This window comes from Colossoma macropomum, unplaced genomic scaffold (assembly GCF_904425465.1).
Source record: "Colossoma macropomum unplaced genomic scaffold, Colossoma_macropomum, whole genome shotgun sequence".
NCBI lineage: Eukaryota > Metazoa > Chordata > Actinopteri > Characiformes > Serrasalmidae > Colossoma > Colossoma macropomum.
The window spans coordinates 3,271,165-3,298,090 of NW_023494791.1; the positions used below are offsets into that span (position 1 = coordinate 3,271,165).

The following is a 26,926-nucleotide window of genomic DNA, read 5'->3' on the forward strand; positions in this document are numbered from 1 at the left end:
AAGGTTGCGGCACACTCGCCCAGGCCCCCCTCTCAAACAGTGCATTTCACTCGCTTACATAAAGCAGTGTTTCTCAGCTCTGGTCCAGGAGTGGCCCTGCACTCAACATCTCAACAACTTAAGGCATTTTTCCAGCAGTACGGTTACAGATCTGAACCCAGAACTATCCGTACCCCGAAGTACCTTTGTCCATTTCTCATCACGTAACAGAACTGTGAACTCTTTAGTTCATGTGGTCATGCTTCATCATACTACACTGGTGGTAGGAGAGGCAAACCAGCAACCAGAAGGCTGTGGGTTCATATCCCAGGAGTTGACTGGGTATTCCTAGTTGTGACCTTGGACAAGGCACTTAACCCTCAGGAATCCGTGAACTTACCCACGTGTCAAAAGTCGATGTTCCTCTATCTGTTTCTGTGTTCAGACATTCCCTGAATCTGTAGAGTCGCCCTTTCCATTCCATCTCATCATGAGATCATACGTCGCTCACATCCGGAGTTATGAGCCTATGAAGAGGGGCTGAGACACACGTCATCTGCTTCTCACCGCGTGGAACTGGTGGATTTGTGTGCCTGTCTACATTCTGTGTGAAATTGACCAATGGACCACTTATAACGCTCTATAAGGTATCATGTACTGAAATTAAATTCCTTTAACATTTTTTAAAAGATGCTTTAAAATAAAAAACAAACTCACTTCACCTAAAGCTTGACATAAAGCTCTAAACTGTTGCAGTGCATTATAACATTAGTGTCTATAATGTTCTAATGAACAGATTTTATATTTTGTTATGAAACCTGACCTTATGAATTCACATACTCTTGCTTTATAAAGTGTTATGCATGCAATTATAAGTACTTAATAGACATAATAAAAGCTTATGCCAGGTTTTATACGTTGTGTATGCAATATAACATCTCATAAATGCATATATTGTGCATCATGAATGAATGAAGGAAGTGTTACCAATAATTCTTATACAAACAGTCTAAACATTCTAGTTTCAAATTAAAACAAGCAGCTACCATTTGAGAACAATTCAGCCTAAATTGGCATGAGTGCAATGTTACCCTGTAGGCAGGGCTACAGCTGTGACATTCAGTAGAAAAGTCTGGTAAATCGATGCACATCTGAGGCTGTACTTTAGCCTGGCTGGCTGTCACTGTGAGTTATTAGTATTCATCAAAATGATGCTACATTTCAGCCACCGAGAGGGAGATTAAAATAATATGAATTTTGTGACTTACACGCAACTCAGTAATCAAAACAAACACAATGAAAATGTTATTTTCATGGTTCAAAAACAAGGCGATTCTCAAGAGTCTTCAGGGCAAATCTTGAGAAAACTGCCAGACAGCTGTGAAAATTTGCAGATGATGTTGCTGTGGGAAAATAATAAGATGACCAAAAGCACATTCTAATTCTATTTCAGTGTGTTATAAATGTTATCATTTACACTGTATTATGCTGTGCCTTGTGTTCTTATACTCCAAGACCAATCATGCGTTTTTCTCCTTGCTTCAAACGTCTTCATTGTGTTTTTTCTCTAAACTTTTTCATGAATCTTTGACCATTTTGAATGTCTTTACTCTGCACTGTGAATCCAAATGTCTACACTCTTAAAAATGATGGTTCTTCAAGGGTTCAGATTGATGGAGAATGTTCTGTAGGTGGTTCTATATAGCACCAAAGCGGGTTCTTCTACTGTGACAATGTCAAGCTTGTTTTTAAACACTGTGTCCACTCACTGTCCACTCTATTAGACACTCCTACCTTGTCGGTCCACCTTGTAGATCTAAAGTCAGAGACGATAGCTCATCTGCTGCTGCACAGTTTGTGTTGGTCATCCTCTAGACCTTCATCAGTGGTCACAGGACGCTGCCCACAGGACGCTGTTAGCTGGATATTTTTGGTTGGTGGACTATTCTCAGTCCAGCAGTGACACTGAGGTGTTTAAAAACTCCAGCAGCACTGCTGTGTCTGATCCACTCAGACCAGCACAACACACACTAACACGCCACCACCACGTCAGTGTTACTGCAGTGCTGAGAATGATCCACCACCCAAATAGTACCTGCTCTGTGAGGGTCCATGGGGGTCCTGACCACTGAAGAACAGGGTAAAAGGGGGCTAACAAAGTATCAGAGAAACAGATGGACTACAGTCTGTAACTGTAGAACTACAAAGTGCACCTATATAGTAAGTGGAGCTGATAAAATGGACAATGAGCGTAGAAACAAGGACATAATGTTATGCCTGATCGGTGCAGAACGCTTTTCAAAAAGGTTCTATATAGAACCATATAAGACACATTCTCCATCAATCTGAAGAACCCTTTCATGATGCAAAGAACCCTTTAATCATGCAGATATAGAACCAACTTCTTTACTAAAGAACCTTTGAAGAACCATCTTTTTAAAGTGTGTTTTTAAGTTTCTGTAATGCTGTAAAAACAGTGTTCAGCTGTTGCCCTATTAGACAACAAATCGGTTTGACTGCAACAATAAATAAATATCGGTTTCAAAGAGCCAATATCACAGAAAACCACATTCTCCTCGCTTTGTTTTTAAGAGTATAATGAAGTATAAATTGTATTTATACTTTGTTATGAACAGTACTTATAATGCATTACGTTAACAATTCATAATGCATAATAAGTATAGCCATAACATGTAATGCATTTTCATAAATATGTATAGCCATGTGTATGATGCCTTTTAAGTGCATTGTAATGCATTACAAATGTGTAAATAGGTTCTTATAGACATAACATTTACAGAAAGTGTTACCAAAAATACTGAAAAGGGTCAATTTAGGGGGAATAAGACAAATATGATTAAACTACATACAAGAATTTTGTGTATTAATTGTGATTAAAATTGGTACTGTTTTACATGAGGACTACTCTTATAACGTGTTCACACTTATAAAAGGTTTAAAACTTTAATAATGGTTATTATTTAGGTCATATTATATTATTCTTAAGTGCTGGCAAGTCGTTTCCAACTCCAGGTGATTGTATGAATAGTGTTTCTCCAGAATGTCCTATCGTCTGTTTGGGTCTTCAGGCTTCTGAATGGCTGCTTCATGATTCCTCTGATCGTCTCCATCCATCTTGTAGCTGGTCATCCTGTTTCTCTTTTACCTTTAACCCTTTCCAGCAAAACACTTTTTTCCAGTGAGCTGGTTTTTCTCAGAATGTGTCCAAAGTAAGAGCTTCAGTTTGGTTCTCTGGGCTCTGAGTGAGAGAAGAAGCTCGATCTGGTTAAGGATCCATTCATTCGTTTTCTTTGCCGTCCAAGGTTCTCTCGAAAGTCTTCACCATCACCAAAGTTCAAAGGCATCTATTCACACTTGTTGACTTATTATTATAAGCAGTTATAACTCAACAATGACCTGTTGCTTGCCAAATAGTGAGCCGAATTTCATGTACACACTGTTAAACCTCAAGTGTTGCTGGTTACTTGTCTTTTCTATCAGTCAGCATTAAGCCTATTGATCAGGTATTCATATTCATCAGATAAAACAGCTCACTGTTGCCCTTTCATATGTGTCATAACTGCTTATTAATGTTTTTAAGGTGTGTATTACCTAATAATAAACATTAATAAACTAATTTTAAACCATTAAATGGGATTTCGGTAACACTTTCTATGAATGTCACCTTTGTAAGCATCTATAAACACATTCATAACATGTTATAATGCATTCATAAGACATTATAAACATAGCTATAAATATTTATAAAAATGCATTATACGTTATAGCCATGTTTATTATGCATTATGAATTGTTAACATAATACATCATAAGTACTGTTCATAACAAATTATAAGAGCTCATAAGTCGTTTTTGTCCGCTCTAAGTAAAGTGAAGCGTACTGTACTAAAGCCTCCTCCAGTGTTCAGAGTGAGGCTTCAAGTTGAAGTATTTACTGAAGGATTTACTGAAACACTAAAACATTCACAGTAAAGCACATTACAGGCTTCAAATGTCAGAGTTTAAACTAGAGCTGCCATCAGTGTTTTACCCAATGTGGGAAAGGTAATGTACACCACCGTTAGCCTGGTATTTGTCTTTACTTTACACTCTCCAAGCTGGGACTGACTTCTTTGGCACTAACGTTATAACATGTTATTAACGCTATTTATAATGCATTATATTAACAATTCATAATGTATAATAAACATGGCTATAAAGTGTAATTCAGTGTCATTCTTTTTTATAAATATTTATAACCATGTTTATAATGCCTTATGAGTACATTATAACATGTTATAAATGTGTTTATAGATGCTTACAAAGGTGACATTCATAGAAAGTGTTACCGGGATTTCTTACCGTAGTAGCGAGTGGTAGCAGTAATTTTAATCCTTCAGCCATCCTGCACATTTTTACAGTCATCTAACACCACATAAACATCATCTTCAAATGCGCGATGCAGCACAATCCAGTTGCGGTTTAAACAACAGGGCAGTTGCTGGCGTCCACAGCCAACTGCCACCGCAAACCAAGCTAATTAAGCTATCTTGAGGATCCCATTAGATTTGAGTTCCAGTTATTCACTGATATTCATGCAGCCAAAGTAGAGCTGGCATAATTACTGCTCATCATACATATTTATGACAATTTAAGAATTCCCGCAACACACAAACAGGATACTAATGAGATCATTGGGTCATTAAACAGGAATCTGATTGCTCACGCGTTCTCCGATTCAGCTCAGCAAGGTTATTGTGGAAGTTTGAGAACTGGAAACTGGGATGTTCTCTATTCAAACTTCGCACAATCATGACAAAAATGCTGCACAGTGTTTTTTTTTCTGAAGGGAATGAAGGGGGAAGCAGTTTGGTGCATTTTTCAGGGAAGTGCTGAGTCTTGTTTGTCATGTTTGAGGAGTTGCGCCTGAATACTGATTTGACATTCAAAATAATCACATTCTGAATCTAAATGAGTTTCTGACATCACCTCCACACGGTTCACAGCTTCTAACAAAGTTTACAGGGTTTATCAGTTGAATAAGAACTCAAAGCCATGAGTTTGGGGCACAAATGGATATTGAATGGCTATTACCTGACAGAAAATATGTTTTGAAGGATACTCCTGCTACCCAAATGAATGGCCGAGGTCAATTATTTATATTGCTCCTCATTTTGGTTTCACTTTTGCACATCTGCTCCACAGCAATAAGCAGCTCTTAATGAATGCTGTGTTAAACAGGTGGCTTTCTCCTGTCTCAGTGATGATGCTCTTTATGACCACACCAGGCCTACTAACTCTAAAAACACAAATACAGACCAACATTAATGAAACAGTAATGCAGATAATCGAACAGACTCAGGGAGATTAAGCTCGGTAAGATCGTTTTAAAAGCCGCCGCCCTCGCATGGATCATTTAAAGTCTGAACATCCTTGAAATCCACTAGAGCGAATCTAAAGCCCATATCCTATTCCTAATGATTTTATTAAGTCACTAATTAAGTCCAGCTGTCTGACAGGCCAACAGACTTTTAATGAGTTGAACACAAAATCAGAGCAGCTGGTATAAGCTGAGTGGATCATTGAGTATCATGACCATAATGTTGCTTTGGTCTTCTGGCTTAAACTGGGAGCCATCAAATTAAATGGAAGCTTTTCTCTTTGCAAACTTCACTGAAGCAGCGCAGAGGCCGGACCAGCTTATTGCTCTCAGTCTGTTCTAGATGAAAAGATCAAACGAACAGGTTGGATATAAACTGCATTTCAATGCACTGGAAAAATCGAATTTTCTCTTTTTTCTGGACATTTTGCTGTGCAGAAAATGACAATCTGGACATAAGCAACTCATGGAAGGCACAAGATCCTCACGATCTCACGATGGTCACAATGATGTATACTGAATATATAGTACTGAAGTGTGTATATATATATATATATATATATATATATATATATATGTATATGTATATATATACACACTGATCAGCCATAACATTATGACCACCTCCTTGTTTCTATGCTCATTGTCCATTTTATCAGCTCCACTTACTATATAGGTGCACTTTGTAGTTCTACAGTTACAGACTGTAGTCCATCTGTTTCTCTGATACTTTGTTAGCCCCCTTTTACCCTGTTCTTCAGTGGTCAGGACCCCCATGGAGCCTCACAGAGCAGGCACTATTTGGGTGGTGGATCATTCTCAGCACTGTAGTAACACTGACGTGGTGGTGGTGTGTTAGTGTGTGTTGTGCTGGTGCGAGTGGATCAGACACAGCAGTGACAAGGACATGAAAAAACCTCATACCTTTGAACTTTGGTGTTGGCGAAGACTTTTGAGAGAACCTTGGATGGCAAGAAAACAAACGAATGGATCGGCCAAATCAAGCCTCACCTCTCACTTGAAACCCAGAGAACCAAACTGAACTTATTTTGGACACATTTTGAGAAGAACCAGTTCAATGGAGGAGACAGTTGTGCTTGGAACGGTCAAAGGTAAAAGAGAAAGAGGAAGGCCAGTCAACAAGATGGATGGAGAGTATCAGAGGAATCATGAACCAGTCTTAAGAAGCATGAAGAGCCAAACAGATGGATGGAGACAGAGTTTAATGGTGGGGAAACACTGCCTAGAGTGAATTAGGCATTTCCAGAGCACTTTTATTTGTGTATGACAAAGCATAATCATTTGCATATCACATTGATATAAATACATCTATGTAATACTCTCTGAAGGCAATCTGATGAGACTCAGTCTAACTGGTTGTCCTAATTAATAAGCACAGTTCATGCAGACCTCATGTTCAAATAAGGCTTCTACATCACCCTAACACCTTCCTAGGGCAACTAGAAATCTTCACTTCAGAATAGAAGGGTCAGATTGACTTTATTTAGAGATAATGATTTATTATTGTTGGGAATCAAAAGAATATTAGCACCTTATATGCCAAATGCTCAGGTAAGGGTTGTGTACAAGATTTTGATAATACACAAATAAACATGCTCAGGACGATGCAGAAATAATAAAGTTGTAATGGGCAGACAGTTATTAGCTTAGCACTTGCCAGCTATTGGCTTGATACGGCTTAATCAAGGAAAAATACTAGATAATTAAAACATTATTATGAAAAATACCCAAATAAAAGTTCATTGGAGAGCGCTTAGTTCACCCTCGGTATGGTTTTATAAAGTAGTATCGAGCAGCCAGTTAATTACCAACTGCTGGCTTGAAAAGGCTTACTAAGAGCATTACACAGGCCATTTAATAGATAGAAAAGAAGGAAGGAAGGAAGGATGACAGAAAGGAATGACAAAAGAAAGGATGAAAACAGAAAGGACGAAAGGACAAAAGAAAGAAAGAAAGAAAGAAAGAAAGAAAGAAAGAAGGAAAGAAAGAAAGAAAGAAAGAAAAGGACGAAAGAAAGGAAGGAAGAAAGAAAGAAAGGATGAAAGGACAAAAGAAAGAAAGAAAGAAAGAAAGAAAGGACAAAAGAGTGAAAGAAAGAAAGAAAGAAAGAAAGAAAGAAAGAAAGAAAGAAAGAAAGAAAGGAAGGAAGAAAGGACAAAAGAAAGAAAGAAAGAAAGAAAGAAAGAAAGAAAGAAAGAAAGAAAAAGGATAAAAGAGGATGAAAGAAAAAAGGACGAAACAAAGGAAGGAAGAAAAGAAAAAAGGAAAGGCGAAATGAACGAACGAAGGAACGAGCGATATTGATCCCAAAGGGGAACTGCAGTGTTACATCATGTCGCTCTACACTGAAGTGTCATTAAAACATAAAGACTGAATGAAGTTTCTATTGTCATGAAGTCAAACTGACCTGCTGTGCAGTTCCAGGAACTTGGCAGGTTAAGCTGAGGTCAGTGTCATTAAATCACTCTTGCCAGGACTGATTTAGAACCTGCCAAGTTTAGACCCTCAATCAACGATAAAGCAGCTTTGTTTGGATAGTTAGACTAAAGATACAGAAGCCAAGAGTCTTCAGCACCGTTCTATTGTCTTCAGCACCGTCCACACAAGGACATCGTTAACAAATCACTGAATGTGACTCAGAAGTGCTAATGTTATATTCAATACTTACAGTGTTATATAAACAGTGGGAGATATATGCTTTATATTCCAGTCTGCAATACTCGCTCAGCATGAAGATCGAACTGAGTGAGTGAAAACAAGCCTTTAAAAGCTGGTCCACTCCTTAGCTGACCAGTGCTTCATGAGCAGGGGTGAGTTCAATACTTTTTTGCCAGCATTTGCGCCCAATTTTACCACTGTTAATGGCCCGACTGAATTTAGACCAGGAGTACATTATTGGGTCCAAGAGAAGAAAGTTTGGGTAACACTGTACATGAGCCCTGCTACGTAATACTGACATAACCAGGCCATAAACACGGCATATGCTGTCAGGATCAGGGTTAGCAATACATATATAGAACACAGATATGCAGAAGCATCTGTATTCAGTCTACATTACATTTACTAAAGGCAGGTTTCAGAATAGTTACCTCTTACATTTTTAGGAGAATATTTTTTAAATGCGTTTGAATTTTTTGCTTGTTTATTAAATATTTTCAAATCAAGGCATGAGCAGCAAACACACTCATTAGATGGACTCCAAAGAAGAACTGAAGTTCCTGCTAAAGCCTGAGTGGACTGATAAATCAATGTGATCGGTTATTAATCTCAGCGTTACTGAGCTCTGCTAAAGCCTGAGTAGACTGATAAATCAATGTGATCGGTTATTAATCTCAGTGTTACTGAGCTCTGCTAAAGCCTGAGTAGACTGATAAATCAATGTGATCGGTTATTAATCTCAGCGTTACTGAGCTCTGCTAAAGCCTGAGTAGACTGATAAATAATTGTGATCAGTTATTAATCTCAGCGTTACTGAGCTCTGCTAAAGCCTGAGTAGACTGATAAATCAATGTGATCAGTTATTAATCTCAGCGTTACTGAGCTCTGCTAAAGCCTGAGTAGACTGATAAATCAATGTGATCGGTTATTAATCTCAGTGTTACTGAGCTCTGCTAAAGCCTGAGTAGACTGATAAATCAATGTGATCAGTTATTAATCTCAGCGTTACTGAGCTCTGCTAAAGCCTGAGTAGACTGATAAATCAATGTGATCGGTTATTAATCTCAGTGTTACTGAGCTCTGCTAAAGCCTGAGTAGACTGATAAATGTGATCAGTTATTAATCCTCAGCAGTGGACATGTTCACAAGTGATAAATCTACACTGTAAAAGAAAATGTTTTAACTTATAAAAGTTAGTGTTCGGGCTGCCTTAACATTTTAAATAGTATGTTAATGGAAGATGAATCTGTATTTTAGGCCCTAATAACTTAATATTTAAAGTTAAATAAATTCTACATTTTATTCCTTTTAACTTAAAACCCCAACTTTTTTTTACAATCTGTCAGTGTTGTACTGGGCTCACTCTACACTCATCAACTGATAATCACATAGCTCCCCAGCTTATAGTCAAATTTGCAAGATTTTGTTATTGGGACATACAGAAGTTTTTGCGGTCCTGCTGAGGGCATTGTAAGAGCAGAAGTGGACTGAAGTGGACAGATGGTGAAAAAAAGTGAATTTTGGATTTTCATTAATAAAAGAATTATATGGACAAAAATGCCAATCGTTAACAGCGAAGAACAGCATAAACTAAGTAAAAATGACAACAGAGTTTTTCAATATGCTACGAAGCCCTGCCGGTGACATCCTGTATACATAAAAACAATGCTAATCCATGACATATTAACTTGTGGGAACGAGATCCTAATCCATGACTTAGAAAGGCGCGGGAACGAGATAATTAAGTTGCAGCCATGGCTTAGTAAAGTGTGGGACCAAGATCATGCCTTATTAAGCTGTGGTCAAGTCTTAATTATGTCATTTCCACACCTTACTAAGCTGTGGCCACGCATTAGGATCTTGTTCATACTCTTTGCTAAGTCGTGGCCATGACTTAATTATGTTGCTTCCACGCCTTACTAAGTCATGGCTACTCATTACTTTTATTTATACAGTATGTCACCAGCAGGAGTCTGTAGTACGCCTAATGAGGATGTATTCTAAATGCATTCTAAATGTATTTGGAGTATGTTATTTATTTCCCGTTCCACCTTAAATGGTGTAGCAGTTACATTCAGGTGCCTGTGCAGGTGTAACAGAATGTAACTGCTGCTCAATTTAAGGTGGAATGGAAAATCGGAACAAAAAAATGCTAATAATAAGCCAATTTCAGCCTGTAGAAATTAAGACATGATGCAACATTTAGCATCGTTTCTGCACGTGGTGTCAGCCTTGTTACCGGAAGGTTGCCGGTTGAGCCGACAGTACATGACTAAAGTGCCCTTGAGCAAAGCACCTAACCCCCAACTGCTCCCCAGGCGCCATGGATAGAGCTGCCCACCACTCCGGGGAAGTGTGCTCACTGCCCCCTAGTGTGCGTGTTCACTAGTGTGTATGTGGTGTTTCACTGCACGGATGGGTTAAAATGCGGAGGTGAAATTTCCCCGTTGTGGGACTAATAGGGTCACTTAAGTTTATCTACATATTGTTCAGCTTAGTTTTTACTATTTTGCACAAGAAAAATATTTCAGGTTGTTAAATACTGTCCTTACTAAAAAACCAAGGGACATCGCAGAATAATAAATGTACAAAAATGAAGAAATATATGTACCATGATGTCTACAGAAGCTGTCAGAAAGTTGCATTAGACCGTGATATACGTTTTTGTCCACACCGCCCACTAGTACTTTTTCAACAAAACAGAAAAAATAAAAGCTCCGTCCTTGGAAAAGGGAAGAAAGGAACAGCAAATGAATACAGAGATGACAGTAATAACTTCTGACTCGGTCAAAGACTCGACTGGGGACTCTGAGAATATCACCGAGCGAAAATGGGGCGTTTAATTTCGAGTTTCTCTTTTCATTCAGGCGGCAGGGATTATTTATTTGGCCTGACGCTGGGAGAAAATTTGAGAGTTGAAAACTTTACAGTGAGTGCAAAGGCATTAATTTCGAAGCGCTGTCGTCCAGATGATGAAAAGGGTTGAATAATATCGAGGCAATTTCAACCATGCAAGGCACACCTGGGTTCAAAACGTTCCTCCGGTACATTCAGCAGATCCTGCTGCTGCGTTCAGGCCCAGATGGAGCGTTCAGAACTCAAGAACTCATCCTGTTTGCCCTGAGAGGGTCGGAGGAGAGATACAAAGCGTTCCTGTCTAACTCTTTCTCTCTCACTGATATCCAGATAGCTAAAGTGTTCCCTTCAGTGTACGCTGGAAAAATGTCATGCACTGGATTCAAATGTGTACATTGTTTCCATATGAATAAAACATGTTGTCACAATTATTTACAAAAGTAAGCAAACTGAGAGGCAACATTGTTTTGATCTAATATATTTTATTCATGTAGGAAAGGATGTACACATTCGAGATGGAGTAAACAATGCATTGCTATTCTGCACTACAATAATACAGTCTTATTACAGTACTTATGAAGGGGTTCTACACATAACTGATATGATGTGACTCCTGAATAACCACATACATGATTATTACTGAGCCTTCAGTGAATCATGTAGGAGGAAGAAAGGAATCATTTACAGTAAACAGAGAAGCTCTAAGCTCTTATTTACTGAATTATTTGATATAATGCAGAAATAAGACATGAATAATAGACATTAGGAGTGGAAAAATAATCCATCCTTACAAGCATCGTGATTCTCACTTAAAAGATTCTGTGTCAATTAAAAAAAAATGTCATAATCAGAGTTTTACACCGTGTCCTAACAGCAAGCAATGCGATCAAGCATCAACGACAAAACCAAAAACACTCCTATTTTAGTCAGTGAAGCTGATCTGCACCAGCTGCAAATGGCAGAGCGCAATGAGCTGCGATGCAACGTGCCGTTTTTGACTGACGCCCTGTTTCTTTTTTTGACACATCGCATTGCTCTGCCATCCCAGCTCAAAACTCTTCAGTGAAGTGAAGAAACGGAGATGCACTCAATAATCTGATCATTACCGGATTTCAGCAGTAGTCAAGTGGTCATGTGAGCACCATACTCCGATCTAGAAATCCAATTAAGAGATCTGATGAAGAGGCTGGATTTCAGCCAGTAATCAGACCTCTCAGTGCATGTAAACTCTTACTCTGATTTCTTTCAGATTTCTCTGTTCTCATGCACGAGATCAGACGGTGGATGTTGCAAGACGCAGCAAAACACTGTTGGAGCGGCGCTGAAGCCAAACACGAAAGGATTTAAATATTCTTCATCTTCTAGATGATGTTTGTTCATATTTTCAGGTAAAGTGACTCGATGTTTAAAAAAAGCTGCGTCATGAAGTTCGAGTTTTACATTACGTTTACGTCACGTCTTCTTCTGTGAGTTTATTGGTTGGTTGCAAAGCTGAAATCTGATCTACTGTCTGACTTATGTAGACCTGGAGTTTCCCATTATCTGATTACTCAAGTACATGTAAACTGGTGAATCGGATTACTGACAAAATCTGATTTTCTGCAGTTATCGGATTATTGAGTGCATGTAAACGCACTCACTGCCAGAGTGCTGGGAAGTTAGATGTGAATATTGTTTGTTTTGTGTTAGCTAGTTAAGTAGACTTAGAAATACAAGTTAGCCTATACAACTGAGCTGCCCAACACCAGGGGGCAGTGTAGCGCTATTTTTAACTACATTATTTAGACTACTGAAATAAATTTGTTTATAGAACATGATCTGTTACATACTCTATTAGTATTATATAATCTCAGTAAAGCAATTGTTTCGTGGTTTGTTCACGTTTTTACTTAATGCACGCTTTTGACTTTTCTAATGTAGACATCCTGAAGGCTTTACGATGTGATGTGATCCCACATTTGAAGGCTCACTTGCTGTTAGGACACAGTGTTGTACAGGCACTGCGTCTCCCCTGCTGTAAAGTACAGTCGCATGCAGCCAGAGACGTTTTTACAGCACCACTATGTAATATTTTTCCTACCATTTTCCTTGTTTTCTACACTCATTGTCCATTTTATCAGCTCCACTTACTATATAGGTGCACTTTGTAGTTCTACAGTTACAGACTGTAGTCCATCTGTTTCTCTGATACTTTGTTAGCCCCCTTTTACCCTGTTCTTCAGTGGTCAGGACCCCCATGGACCCTCACAGAGCAGGTACTATTTGGGTGGTGGATCATTCTCAGCACTGCAGTAACACTGACGTGGTGGTGGTGTGTTAGTGTGTGTTGCGCTGGTATGAGTGGATCAGACACAGCAGTGCTGCTGAAGTTTTTAAACACTGTGTCCACTCACTGTCCACTCTATTAGACACTCCTACCTTGTCAGTCCACCTTGTAGATGTAAAGTCAGAGACGATAGCTCATCTGCTGCTGCACAGTTTGTGTTGGTCATCCTCTAGTCCTTCATCAGTGGTCACAGGACGCTGCCCACAGGACGCTGTTGGCTGGATATTTTGGTTGGTGGACTATTGTCAGTCCAGCAGTGACACTGAGGTGTTTAAAAACTCCAGCAGCACTGCTGTGTCTGATCCACTCGTACCAGCACAACACACACTAACACACCACCACTACGTCAGTGTTACTGCAGTACTGAGAATGATCCACCACCCAAATAGTACCTGCTCTGTGAGGGCTCCATGGGGGTCCTGACCACTGAAGAACAGGGCTAAAAGGGGGCTAACAAAGTATGCAGAGAAACAGATGGACTACAGTCTGTAACTGTAGAACTACAAAGTGCACCTATATAGTAAGTGGAGCTGATAAAATGGACAATGAGCATAGAAACAAGGAGGTGGTCAGAATGTTATGCCTGATCAGTGTAATTACTTGTCTTTTTAAATTGTTGTTTTGATATGTTCTTTAAATGTTGTTATTTTACCACTACATTATCATTTCTTTTGAGTTTTGATGACATCACTGTGTACAGGTATGGTGGGGAAACATAATATTAACCAATAATATCATGTTCCACCTCCCCCTCCCACCACCCCACCTCTAATGTAGAGCTAGCTCAGAGACCCTCCATGACACTGTGTCACTCAGGTACATAGAAATGAATTGTGTTGTGATTTCCTGTTCACGTGGATTTGAAAGCATGTTCTATTAATCAATCATTTGTCATGCAATTGAGTCCTCATTCAAACACAATAAGGGAAATCTTCCAAAGTTCAGTTTAAGGTCTTAATAAGTCTTTGTCTCTGGACTGAGGTGGATCAGAGATTTTAGAAACATATGCACCGGCTGTAGGACAGCTGGAGAAATTCATTACACTCCAGTCAACATGATACAGCGCCGGTCGTACATCATAATAATGCACAAATGCCTCAGCGTGACTCTCGATGGCGAAAAACTGCATTTAGTATTCGTCTCACTTCACCTCGCGAGCCCTGAAAATCATACTGTTGCACGCTGTCACCTCACTAGAGTTCAAAATCAGGCCTGCACGTCCAGTCTGATAACGGCTCAGTCAAGTTCTCTAAGAGTCCGTCCAGGCTTGTGACAGGACACTTGAAAAACGCTAGACACAGTCTGGGCATTTCCTAATATCTGTTCAAACCTAATGTTCTTCCTGTAACACAGTTTTCTATGAGAATCTCAATCTCAGCATATTAAACGTCCAGTCTTTGTGCGTCTGCCATTACTCATAGAATAGAATAGAATTCAGAACCATTGGCCAACTGGGTTTCCACACAGAGGAATTAGACCTCCGCATTTAACCCATCTGTGCAGTGAAACATACACACTAGTGAACAAACACACCAGGGGGCAGTGAGCACACCTGACCGGAGCAGTGGGCAGCCCTATCCATGGCACCCGGCGAGCAGGTGGGGGTTAGGTGCCTTGCTCAAGGGCACTTCGGTCATGTCCTGTGGGCTGAAGGGATCGAACCGGCAACCTTCCGGTCACAGAGCTGGTTCCCTAACCTCCATGAAAGTAGTGATTTTATGTGTGTCAATGTGACTGTCTGACAATTTCCAAACTTCTCCTTGCGGAAGCCTACACGCTTAAAAAAGATGGTTCTAAAATGGTTCTATATAGAACCATGAACACTCATAGAACCATTTCATGCTTAAATGGTTCTTTGCATGGTGAAATGGTTCTTCAGATTGATGGAGAATGAGTTGTATGGTTCTATATAGCTCCAAAAGTTCTTCTATTGTATACCAGCTTGACATTGTAACAATAGAACCTTTTTTGGTGCTATGTGGAACCATACAACACATTCTAGATCAATCTGAAAGAATGATTTCACCATGCAAAGAACCATTGAAGCATGAAATGGTTCTGTGCAGAACCACTGTCTTTACTATAGAACCCTTAAAGAGCCATTTGTAGTTATTGGTAGGTATATCCAGTACCTGGTTTGAGCACCAAGGAGAAATCTGGAACCAAAGCTTGTTCTTCAGACTAGCTCACAACAATTTTCCCGTTCCACCTTAAAAGATGCAGCAGCTGAGACTACATTTGGCGCCTCAGCTTGTTGTTTGAATTTTCCCGTTCCACCTTAAAAGATGCAGCAGTTGAGACTTCATTTGGCGCCTCAGCTTGTTGTTCGAGTTTTCCTGTTCCACCTTAAAAGATGCAGTAGTTGAGACTTCATTTGGTGCCTTAGCTTGTTGTTCAAATTTTCCCGTTCCACCTTAAAAGACGCAGCAGTTGAGACTACATTTGGCACCTCAGCTTCTTGTTTGAATTTTCCCGTTCCACCTTAAAAAGTGTGGCAATTAAGACTACATTCAGGTGCCTCAGCTTCTTGTTCGAATTTTCTTGTTCCACCATAAAAGGTGCAGAAGTCAAGACTACATTTGGCATTTTAACATGCAAAGAACCATTTAAGCATGAAATGGTTCTATGCAGAACCACTCTCTTTATTAAAGAACCCTTGGAGAGCTATTTGTAGCTATTTGTAGTTTGAGCACCCAGGAGAAATCTAGAACCAAAGCTTGTTCTTCAGACTAGCTCACAAGATGCCAACTACTATTTTCAAAAACAGAAATTCTTGTTAATGAAGTCTATTTATGTTTATTTGCATCTATTCTGATGAGATATGATGATGTAACAAGCAAAACACTTAATTGCCAAGAAAAATGGTTTTAAATAATGTAATTAGGTGCCTTAAAACTGTTTTATCACTGAGGTGCCTTGTATAGAACATCACATGCTGTAAAAGTGTGACTGTTGCCTGAGCTCTCTTCAGTACGATGCCTAACACACCCGTTTCAAAAAGGTCGGGTTATATAAAATCATCAGACATTATTGAGCCCTCTTCAAGAACAAACAAGACCACAGGCTTGCTGTCGAGACCCCCACAGGAACGCCTTGTTCAAATGTTTGATCTCTAAATTCAATCTGACGCTGCTCTCCATCAACCTGTTCTGCCCAACTATCCGCCCAAACGGATTAAAACAGCAGATTTAATATTGCTCAATTGCACTGAGACTGAGCGAGGCTTGTTCATTTTGAAAATGACTTGTTTTGCATATTTACAGACGTTTGTTATTTCTCCTAAATCCCTGGCAACAAATTAAACTGTTACCCGGCCAGACTAATTCGTCTAAGCAGTTTCTTTTTAATCGCCTTGTTTAATTAAATTCATGGGAAACAGCAGTTTGTCAAACATTTGCCACATGACTGTTTGCCAAAACCGCCATCTGAGACAGGATTAATACATGTTCTTTTCAGTTATAGAAAATCAATAGTACAAACAGCTGTAAAATAAGCTGAATGTACAAGCAGCATTTCCAGAATCCACACTCTTTTAGGGATTTTCTTTTCCAGGACAGCTGTTGCTCATCTTAAAATGATGCACAACAGCCTTGGAGGTGCACTAAACACTTCTGGAGAACGATTGTTGATATTTGAGCTCAACAGCAAAACAAATACACCCCTCCATTTAGTGCCTCAGTTTCTAGTCCGAATTTTCCTGTTCCACCTTAAAAGGTGCAGCAGTTAAGACTACATTCGGGCGCCTCAGCTTCTTGTCTGAATTTTCCCATTCCACCTTAAAATTTGCAGCAGTTAAGACTTCAAGCGCCTCAGCTTCTTGTCCGAATTGTCCCGTTCCACCTTAAAATTTGCAGCAGTTAAGACTACATTCGGTGCCTCAGCTTCTTGTTCGAATTTTCCTGTTCCACCTTAAAAGGTGCAGCAGTTAAGACTACATTTGGGCACCTCAACTTCTTGTTTGAATTTTCCCATTCCACCTTAAAATTTGCAGCAGTGAAGACTTCAAGCACCTCAACTTCTTGTTTGAATTTTCCCGTTCCACCTTAAAAGGTGCAGCAGTTAAGAGTGCATTTGGTGCCTCAGCTTCTTGTCCGAATTTTCCCACTCCACCTTAAAAGTTGCAGCAGTTAAGACTACATTCAGGCGCCTCAGTTTCTTGTCCGAATTTTCCTGTTCCACCTTAAAAGGTGCAGCAGTTAAGACTACATTTGGGCACCTCAGCTTCTTGTCCAAATTTTCCCATTCCACCTTAAAAAATGCAGTATTTCAGACTAAATTTGGTGCCTCAGCTTGTAGTTTCCTGTTCCACAAAACACAGGGAAGGTCGGATTACCCACACAGGGGGGAGTGATTTCATTCTCGGCTCATCACTCCATCACTCCACTATGTCTTTACATTGAAAATAGTTGTTTGCTGCTATATTAATATTTAAAATGTCACATATATAACATTGATATGACCCCTAACGACCCCTCACTTACGGACAAATACTAACACAAACCATTCCTCAACCATCATTATTTTATCACGTTCTACCAAAGTATTAGAGGTGAACATTACACGCTGTAAGATGACGACGTTTACTAATGTAGACTCGCTCTAAGAGGCCTTCTGATGCAGCGTCCATGAACTACAAACTACAATATTTACTAAATCACACTCAAACTGGGCATCAGCAGCTAAAAATATGCAATAAAACATCTGCTGAAATATCGCAGCTGTCGTGACAAAAGCTCATAACTTCAAAATGGTAACTTTACGGAAGACAGAAAAAATGGAATGGAAGTTAATGGAACAAGATTTTTTTCTTAAGTCATTTTTCTAAAAACATGAAAGAGGCAAACTGTATGAACAGACGATTAGGTTCCTCAGTTATGACCTGTTTCCTAAAGGCTTTGAAATAATATGGAGAAGAATTTTAAGGGGTGTTCATCAAAAAATTGTTTGAAGTTTTTTTTTTTCTGTTAGAAAATCCAGGCTTATTACATACTAAGGCTTATTATTCAGTAACTACTGGGACTTGAATGCAAACTGGTTGAGCTATTCTTAGGTTATAAAGTGTGTAATAAAACTTTGGGCCTGCCGGTGGGCCCTGGACATTTAAGGGGTTTGGGATACACAAATGGAATCAGCAGATTTTCGATCAAAACACACAATCAGCAAACAGCCCGTTTTACGAGTTTTAAGAATTTGGTTCATGTTATTTAAATAAGCAACTGATTTTACATTACATCTTTATAATACTGGTCTGACCCATTAAAGAGCAAGTACAGGTGTTTATACTAGAAGTTTGGCTGATAGAAAGGTCTGGAAATGTCTGAGTGTGTTTCATGTGTTCATTCAGCCCACCTAGTGTGAGCTTCAGACTGAATTAAGAGAATCAGAATCTGCATCTGCCATAATTCACGGTCATCCATCCCTGATAAACAGATTTCACAAGGACTGTATTGGAAACTTATACTTCTATCAAACTGGAGAAGAAATGAAGCTCAGCTACATTTGTCATTCACATAAACCACCAGCCCAATTTAACCCCTGGGGAGACCTATAGATTCAGTCTGTAACCTGAAGAAAAATGTTTTGAGACTCAGACTAACTCAGATACTCAGTCATCGTCTGTAAACAATCATATCAAAAACTGTTGGACACTGAGAGCCGAAAGGCTGAGAAAGTTTGTCTGACCTCCTGAGGCCTCTGAAAAGAGTTTCCTTTAGGAATAAATACATTCATGTGTCAGTAGAGCAGTCCAGTCTCCTCATCCTTCAACAGGAGCTGCTGTGTGATGCTTCAGTCAGTGGTGAGTGGACACTTACAGGAGGAGTGGCTGCTGGGAAAACTCTTGCGGCCCTCGGATACCATGTCCGGCTCTCCTGTGCACAGCATTTTGGCATTCATCTGGCCATCAGGGAAGCAGCGATGGAAGTAGTCCGGTCTTGGCCTGCAAACAGCAACAGACGACAAAGCTTGAGTTCACTGAGTTTATAGAAGTGCGCACCGTTCTGGTGAACGTTAACGAAGCGCTGAAGGAGTTTTTCAGGCTGAACTCTCCTTATACCTATGATGTACGACTGATAACCACAGACGACAGACTAACATTATGACCACCTCCTTGTTTCTACGCTCATTGTCCATTTTATCAGCTCCACTTACTATATAGGTGCACTTTGTAGTTCTACAGTTACAGACTGTAGTCCATCTGTTTCTCTGATACTTTGTTAGCCCCCTTTTACCCTGTTCTTCAGTGCTCAGGACCCCCATCATCATTCTCTGCACTGCAGTAACACTGACGTGGTGGTGGTGTGTAAGTGTGTGTTGTGCTGGTACGAGTGGATCAGACACAGCAGTGCTGCTGGAGTTTTAAACACTGTGTCCACTCACTGTCTACTCTATTAGACACTCCTACCCTGTCAGCCCACCTTGTAGATGTAAAGTCAGAGCTCATCTGCTGCTGCACAGTTTGTGTTGGTCATCCTCTAGTCCTTCATCAGTGGTCAGTGTTTTTCAAGCTGTTAACTGTATTTTTCAAATGTTTATTTCGGGGGAGGGGGGGTGATCAGCCATGTATCTACTTGCCTCTCTTGTTTCTACAGTCACTTTCCATCTCATCAGCTCCACTGACCATATAGTTTCACTTTGTAGTTCTACAGTTACAGACTGTAGTCCATCTGTTTCTCTGCATACTTTGTCACCCTGTCCTTCAGTGGTCAGGACCCCCATGGACCCCCACAGAGCAGGTACTATTTGGGTGGTGGATCATTCTCAGCACTGCAGTAACACTGATGTGGTGGTGGTGTGTTAGTGTGTGTTGTGCTGGTGTGAGTGGATCAGACACAATATCCAGCCAACAGCGTCCTGTGGGCAGCGTCCTGTGACCACTGATGAAGGACTAGAGGATGAAACTGTGCAGCAGCAGATGAGCTATCGTCTCTGACTTTACATCTACAAGGTGGACTGTCTAATAGAGTGGACAGTGAGTGGACACAGTGTTTAAAAACTCCAGCAGCACTGCTGTGTCTGATCCACTCGTACCAGCGCAACACACACTAACACACCACCACCACCTCAGTGTTACTGCAGTGCTGAGAATGATCCACCACCCAAACAGTACCTGCTCTGTGAGGGTCCATGGGGGTCCTGACCACTGAAGAACAGAGTAAAAGGGGGCTAACAAAGTATCAGAGAAACAGATGGACTACAGTCTGTAACTGTAGAACTACAAAGTGCACCTATATAGTAAGTGGAGCTGATAAAATGGACGATGAGTGTAGAAACAAGGGAGGTGGTTTTAATGGTATGGCTGACCGGTGTATAGGCTATGGGCCCTTCAAGTTAATATACGAAAACAAACAGATTTCATAGATTTTAAAGCTAAAAGGTTTGAACTAACACCGTGATGGAGTCTCTCAGAGGGGAAACACTTTGGCTCTCCTACTGTGTATTGACCCACACCTGCTCTAGCTCTGCCCGGCACTTCCTGCTGATCATTACTCACACCTGTAGCTCACTAATCACAGGGACTGGGACAAATACTCATTATTTCAACTGTAGTCTTGTCTGTAATTTGCTGTATGCTGGGTTTCTAAGCTCTATTCTTCTGGCTCCTGTGTGTTTATAGCTTTGACCTTTGTCTATGTTTGTGTTTTCAGATTATGGATTTGCCTGTGCTAATGCTGTTCTGTTTGTTTGTTGACCACTGCTGCTGCTGCTGATGTCTGGATTACAGAAAAATCTCATATATTTCACATGTAAAGTGTAATATTATGTGAGTAATGTGTCGTCATGTGACACGTTATGCATTGAAATGGCATGTAATCATATGTTTTCCACATGCGAGCATGTGTTCTTTCACACGATTGCATGTTTTTCACGTGTGATCACACATATATCTGAATCTGATTATGCTTTTTCATATCTGACAAGACATTAGACACGTGATCATGTTTTTTTTCACATATGATAACTTTTTTTACATCTGATAGCATGGTTTTTCTCTTTTAATAACATTTTTTTATATATTTGATAACGCAAGATCACATGCTTTTTCTCACGTGATCATGCTTTCACGTGATCACGTTTTTTTCACATAATCATATTTTTCACGATTGCTCATTTTTCTGAATCTGATGACGCTTTTTCATATCTGACGACATTATTCACATGCGATCACCTGTTTTTTCAAACTTTTTTCACATGATCATGTGCTTTTTCACATCTGATTGCACGTTTTTTTCACATTTTGTAAAGTTTGTCACATTTAAAAATGTTTTTTCATATTTGATAACGTGAGATCACATGCTTTGTCTCACGTGATCATGTTTTCATATGTGGTCACATTTTAATCACATTAACAATAATACGCTGTTTCACATGATCATGTTTTTCATGTGATTTTTTTTTTTTTCACATAATCATATATTTTTCACACGATTGCACATTTTTCACGTGAGAACAGGTTTTCCACATACGATCACACGTTTTTCCTAATTTGTGCATGCTTTTTCATATCTGACAAGACATTCATGTGATCACCTTTTTTTAAATCTGATAACTTTTCACGTGATCATATACTTTTTTATGCTAATGGCATGTTTTTTTTACATTTTCTAACATTCTTTTTTTACGTGATAATCTTTTTTCATATTTGATAACGAGATCACACGTTTTTTCTCACGTGATCATGTTTTCATGTGATCTCATGTTTTAATTGCATTTAATAATACACTGTTTCATGTGATCATGTTTTTCATGCGATCACTTTTTTTCACAAAATCAATCATTTTTCACGTGATCACATTTTCCACGTGTGAAAAATAACGTGATGTGTCCTTAAAAACACGTTATTCACGTTTGAAATTCATGTGTTTTTTCTGTAATGTTGTACTAGTAGGACAGGAGGCCGATCCCTGACACAGTGACTGTCTTGGTATCATTAGAACGCCTAACAGCTTTCTTCATATTTACCATGTAGATCCAAAAATACTGTAAAGTAACTCAAATACAGAAAAAACAGCATCTGTGAGGATCCCACTTTAAAATGTGACTGATTGCTGATACAAACAGAAAGGCAGACAGACACGATATATTACCTGCCAACTATCAACTTGATGGTGTTTGTGAAGACGCCGTTCAGTGCCAGTGCGAGAGACACAGCTGCGGAGCAGAAGACAGACAGGATGTTAAATGACAACATTCAGTATAAAGGACCTCCATTTAACAGCCTCAGGATTCACCATCAATATACACACAAATGCTTAAACAAACTGTTAAGAATGTGTCACAACAGAACATCTGGAATCAGAGCATTTTTACCAAGAGAACGTTTTAAATTTTAATCTACACTACTGTTCAAGTTTGGATCGCTTGTCTTTTAAATAATAACAACACCAGAAGGTATTTTAAGACATTTATTTAATATTTAATTTTTTGGGAACAGACAGAACCTCTTAAAATAAAATATATTCTGTAATTATACATTTACAGTGATGTCTTGTTAGTTTTCAAATATGAAATGTTCTGGATGTTAATTTTGTTAGAACTTCATTCTCAATGTTCTACAGCTTTATCAGTCACTCTAGAATCATCTACAGCTCTGTTCATTATTCTGGACAGGGCAAACATTTTTTTTCACAGATTCAGAATAATTAGTTGTACCTAGGAAGTTGTAGGATGGCACCATCATAATAGAATCAATTTTACATGTACCTGTAAAAATAAAATTACTTTAAAAGAAACAGTGATTCCAATTGTATTATATGTTATATATTCAAGCTGCGATTAATCCAGTTTTAGATACCTAGACTTTGATTAATCCAAGTTTAGATACTCAGACTGTGATCAATCCAGGTTTAGATACTTAGACTGTCGGTAATCCAGGTTTAGATACCCAAACTGTGATTAATCCAGGTTTACATACACAGACTGTGATTAATCCTGGTTTAGATACCCAGACTATAATTGATCCAGGTTTAGATACCCAAACTGTGATTAATCCACGTTTAGATACTTAGACTGTCGGTAATCCAGGTTTAGATACCCAAACTGTGATTAATCCAGGTTTACATACACAGACTGTGATTAATCCTGGTTTAGATACCCAAATTGTGATTAATCCAGGTTTAGATACTCAGGCTGTGATTAATCAGGTTTAGATACTCGGGTTGTGATTAGTCAAGTTTAGATATTCAAGCTGTGATTAATCCAGTTTTAGATACCTAGACTTTGATTAATCCAAGTTTAGATACTTAGACTGTCTGTAATCCAAGTTTAGATACTTAGACTGTGTTTATTCCAGGTTTAGATACTCAGGCTGTGATTAATGCAGGTTTAGATACACAGACTGTGATTAATGCAGGTTTAGATACACAGACTGTGATTAATGCAGGTTTAGATACTTAGACTGTGTTTATTACAGGTTTAGATACTCAGGCTGTGATTAATGCAGGTTTAGATACACAGACTGTGATTAATGCAGGTTTAGATACACAGACTGTGATTATTCCAGGTTTAGATACACAGACTGTGATTAATGCAGGTTTAGATACTCAGGCTGTGATTAACTGAAAGTGAGCCTCCTGAAAAGACTGGAAGCTGTAATAAACGTAAAGTGTGGACACGCTAAATACTGAAATATCAGATATAACATTTAGCTGTTAAAGATTTGGTGTAATTTTCTGTTAAATATCTCGCGCCTCACCTGACTACACCTGAATGAGTCTGCTAGCTGTCTCTCAAAGTCTCGCAGCACCATAATCTATCACCCCATTAGTAATGGTGAGGAAGAGAAGAGAAACCTTGATGGCTGATAAGCATGACCGTTAATGAGCTGAGGGACGTCTGATTTATGTCAGTGGTGATGTCTGAGGACAGAAAGCTAATAATTCTCCTAGCGGTTGGCTAATCAGATACTGTAAAGGTACTGCTGAGAGACAGCTGTTTCCCTCCTCTGCCATTAGCTATAATGGTGATTGCTTATTAAACAGTTAACTTTAATAGTGTCGCCCAGAGAGACCAGGACGTACAGATATACTGCATCTGCATCTTCATCACTAACGGAAATGTTACAGACAGTGAAATAATCACCTTTGCATCTTATCATCTTGTGATGCTAGCAATGTTAGAGGGGATCGCAGTCTAACACATTTTGGTTTCTGGTCATTTTACAAATATTTTTGCAAGGTTAATATTTTTATGAGGGATAGCCTGGATAATTTCTTACATAGTATTCTGAAACTTTGTCTTTTATTAACCCTTTAGACCCAAAAGAGCTCTAGACTTGGCTCATTTATTGCTATTGCAAATAAGAATTAGCTCAGTTGGGAGAGCGTTGGACTGAAGATCTAAAGGTCACTGGTTCGATCCCAGGTTTTGGCATGGAGGTTCTTTTGAGGCAGTCGTGGGCTGGAGGTTAGGGAACCAGCCCTGTGACCAGAAGGGCGCCCGTTCGATCCCCTGAGCCGACAGTACGTGACTGAGGTGCCCTTGAGCAAGACATCTAACCCCCAACTGCTCCCCGGGCACCACTGATAGGGGGATGGAGACAAACAGATAGTAGAATAGCTAATTGATTTAGCTGAATACTAATTGGAATTGAACTTGGAGTCATCAGTGGAATATACACTTGGCATTATTCAGTAATTCTGCTAAACACGTCACAAAGATTTTAAAAGATCACATCTTGCACATCTGTATTATCGCTGCTACTTGGGTCAGCAGAAATCCATGGGGACTCATCTGTCTCATTGTCTGACATAAGATTACAGCACATCTGTCTCCTCATCTGATGTAACGTTACAGCACATCTGTCTCCTTATCTGACATAATGTTGCAACACATCTGTCTCCTTATCTGACATCATGTTACAGCACATCTGTGTTCTTATCTGACAACATTCCAGCACATCTGTCTCCTTATCTGACAACCTTCCAGCACATCTGTCTCTTTATCTGACATAGTTGCAGCACATCTGTCTTATTATCTGACTCACATAACATTACAGCACATCTGTCTCCTTATCAGACATAACATTGCAGCATATTTGTCTCTGTATCTGAGACAATACAGCACATCTGTCTCCTTATCTGACAGTTACAGCACATCTGTCTCCTCATCTGACATATTACAGCACATCTGTTTCATCAGACATAGTTACAGCACATCTGCCTCCTTCTCTGACATAACGTTGTAGCACATCTGTCTCCTTATCTGAAATAATATTGTAGCACATCTGTCTCCTTTTCTGACAAAAGATTACAGCACATCTGTCTCCTCATCTGATATAACTTTACAGCACAGCTGTCTCCTTATCTGACATAATTTTGCCACACATCTGTCCCCTTCTCTGACATAACGTTGTAGCACATCTGTCTCCTTATCAGACAGTTACAGCATATCTGTATCCTCATCTGACATATTACAGCACATCTGTTTCATCAGAAATAGTTACAGCACATCTGTCTCCTCATCTGACATAACATTACAGCACATCTGACTCTCAGCCTCTTTGGGGCATCCATCATAAAAAGGAATATATAAATGTGTTTGTTACAAATTAAAGACTGAAATATTTGAAATGTAAATATTATTGTTTTTAAGGTGGTATTGAGAACAAGTATTGGAGTACTCATACAGATTCACCAATAGGTATTCAAAGTCTGTAAAATGCTGTTCAGGCCAGCCATAATTTGTCTACAAACAATTTCTACTAAAAACTATCATCTATTATCATTTATGAAAAATTCAGCTAAACGTGATGAGTCAGCAAATTTACAACTCACCTATTTGCGGTGTTCATTGTAACAGATTGGGAGGTGAGTTTTAACATTCACTACAAATGTCTGGTAAATCACTGCAAAACAACATTCATTCAGTACAATTCTATGTCGTTTGAATGAGAAAAGCTTTCCAATCTAAAACATAAAATACTTCTGTGCCAAATAAATATGATTAGTGAAAAGAGGCTCTGTCAAACACTGACAAATTCATTTATGAACAAAGCAGAACAGAAAATAACATAATAAAACTGAGGCATTTTATTTGCATGGCATCATTGTATATTTTTGACAAATAAAAAGTTCCAATAAATAAATTGTTTTTTATTTATATGACTGCTGTCACTGTTTACCTTGGAATACTTATTTATACAGCATATTAAACCTACCCCACGGTGAGGATGCTGATCTTTAGCCTGGCTAACTCTCACTCTGAGCTGTTTATCTGCTTCTAAACGCTGCTATATTACACACACCTAGAGGAGATTAGATTAATATAGGAGTGAATTCTGTCACATAAAACACACAACTCAGTAATTAAAAACAATTACAATGAAAAATGTTTTTTATTGTGTAAAAACAGTTGAATTTGGAGAAACATCTGTCCGATTGCTGTCAGAATTCACAGATGATTTTACCACAATAACACAAGAAGGTCCAGGTCACCTGGATTCACGAAAGCTTTATTAAGAAAAAACTAGCAAAGGTTCTTAAGACAAACACTAAGAACTTCATAAGAATGTTCTCAAATGCAATTCTTGAAAAAAAAGTAAAAAGTTCTCAAATATTCTCTTAAGATAATCTTAATTATTGCCTTAAGATTTTCTTTAAAACATTGTCATTGTTTTCATAGGTAGGCTGTGTTGCATTTTACAACACAAGATACATTCTGAATTTGTTTTAATTGTTATTTTAGCAAATTATTTAGGTTAATCCACT

The 26,926-nt window shown here is 39.0% G+C and overlaps 1 protein-coding gene across 1 annotated transcript in view; it reads right to left on the minus strand.

Moving 5' to 3' along the window:
- The window catches only part of plpp4 (phospholipid phosphatase 4), a 165,758-nt gene that overhangs the window by 35,834 nt on the left and 102,998 nt on the right, over nt 1–26,926 (minus strand). Inside the window, exons 4-5 of the mRNA XM_036573659.1 lie at nt 22,307–22,370; nt 19,034–19,158 (exon numbers count right to left, since the gene is read on the minus strand). Of these exons, the coding sequence (XP_036429552.1) occupies nt 19,034–19,158; nt 22,307–22,370 (189 nt within the window). The remainder of the gene's footprint in view (nt 1–19,033; nt 19,159–22,306; nt 22,371–26,926) is intronic.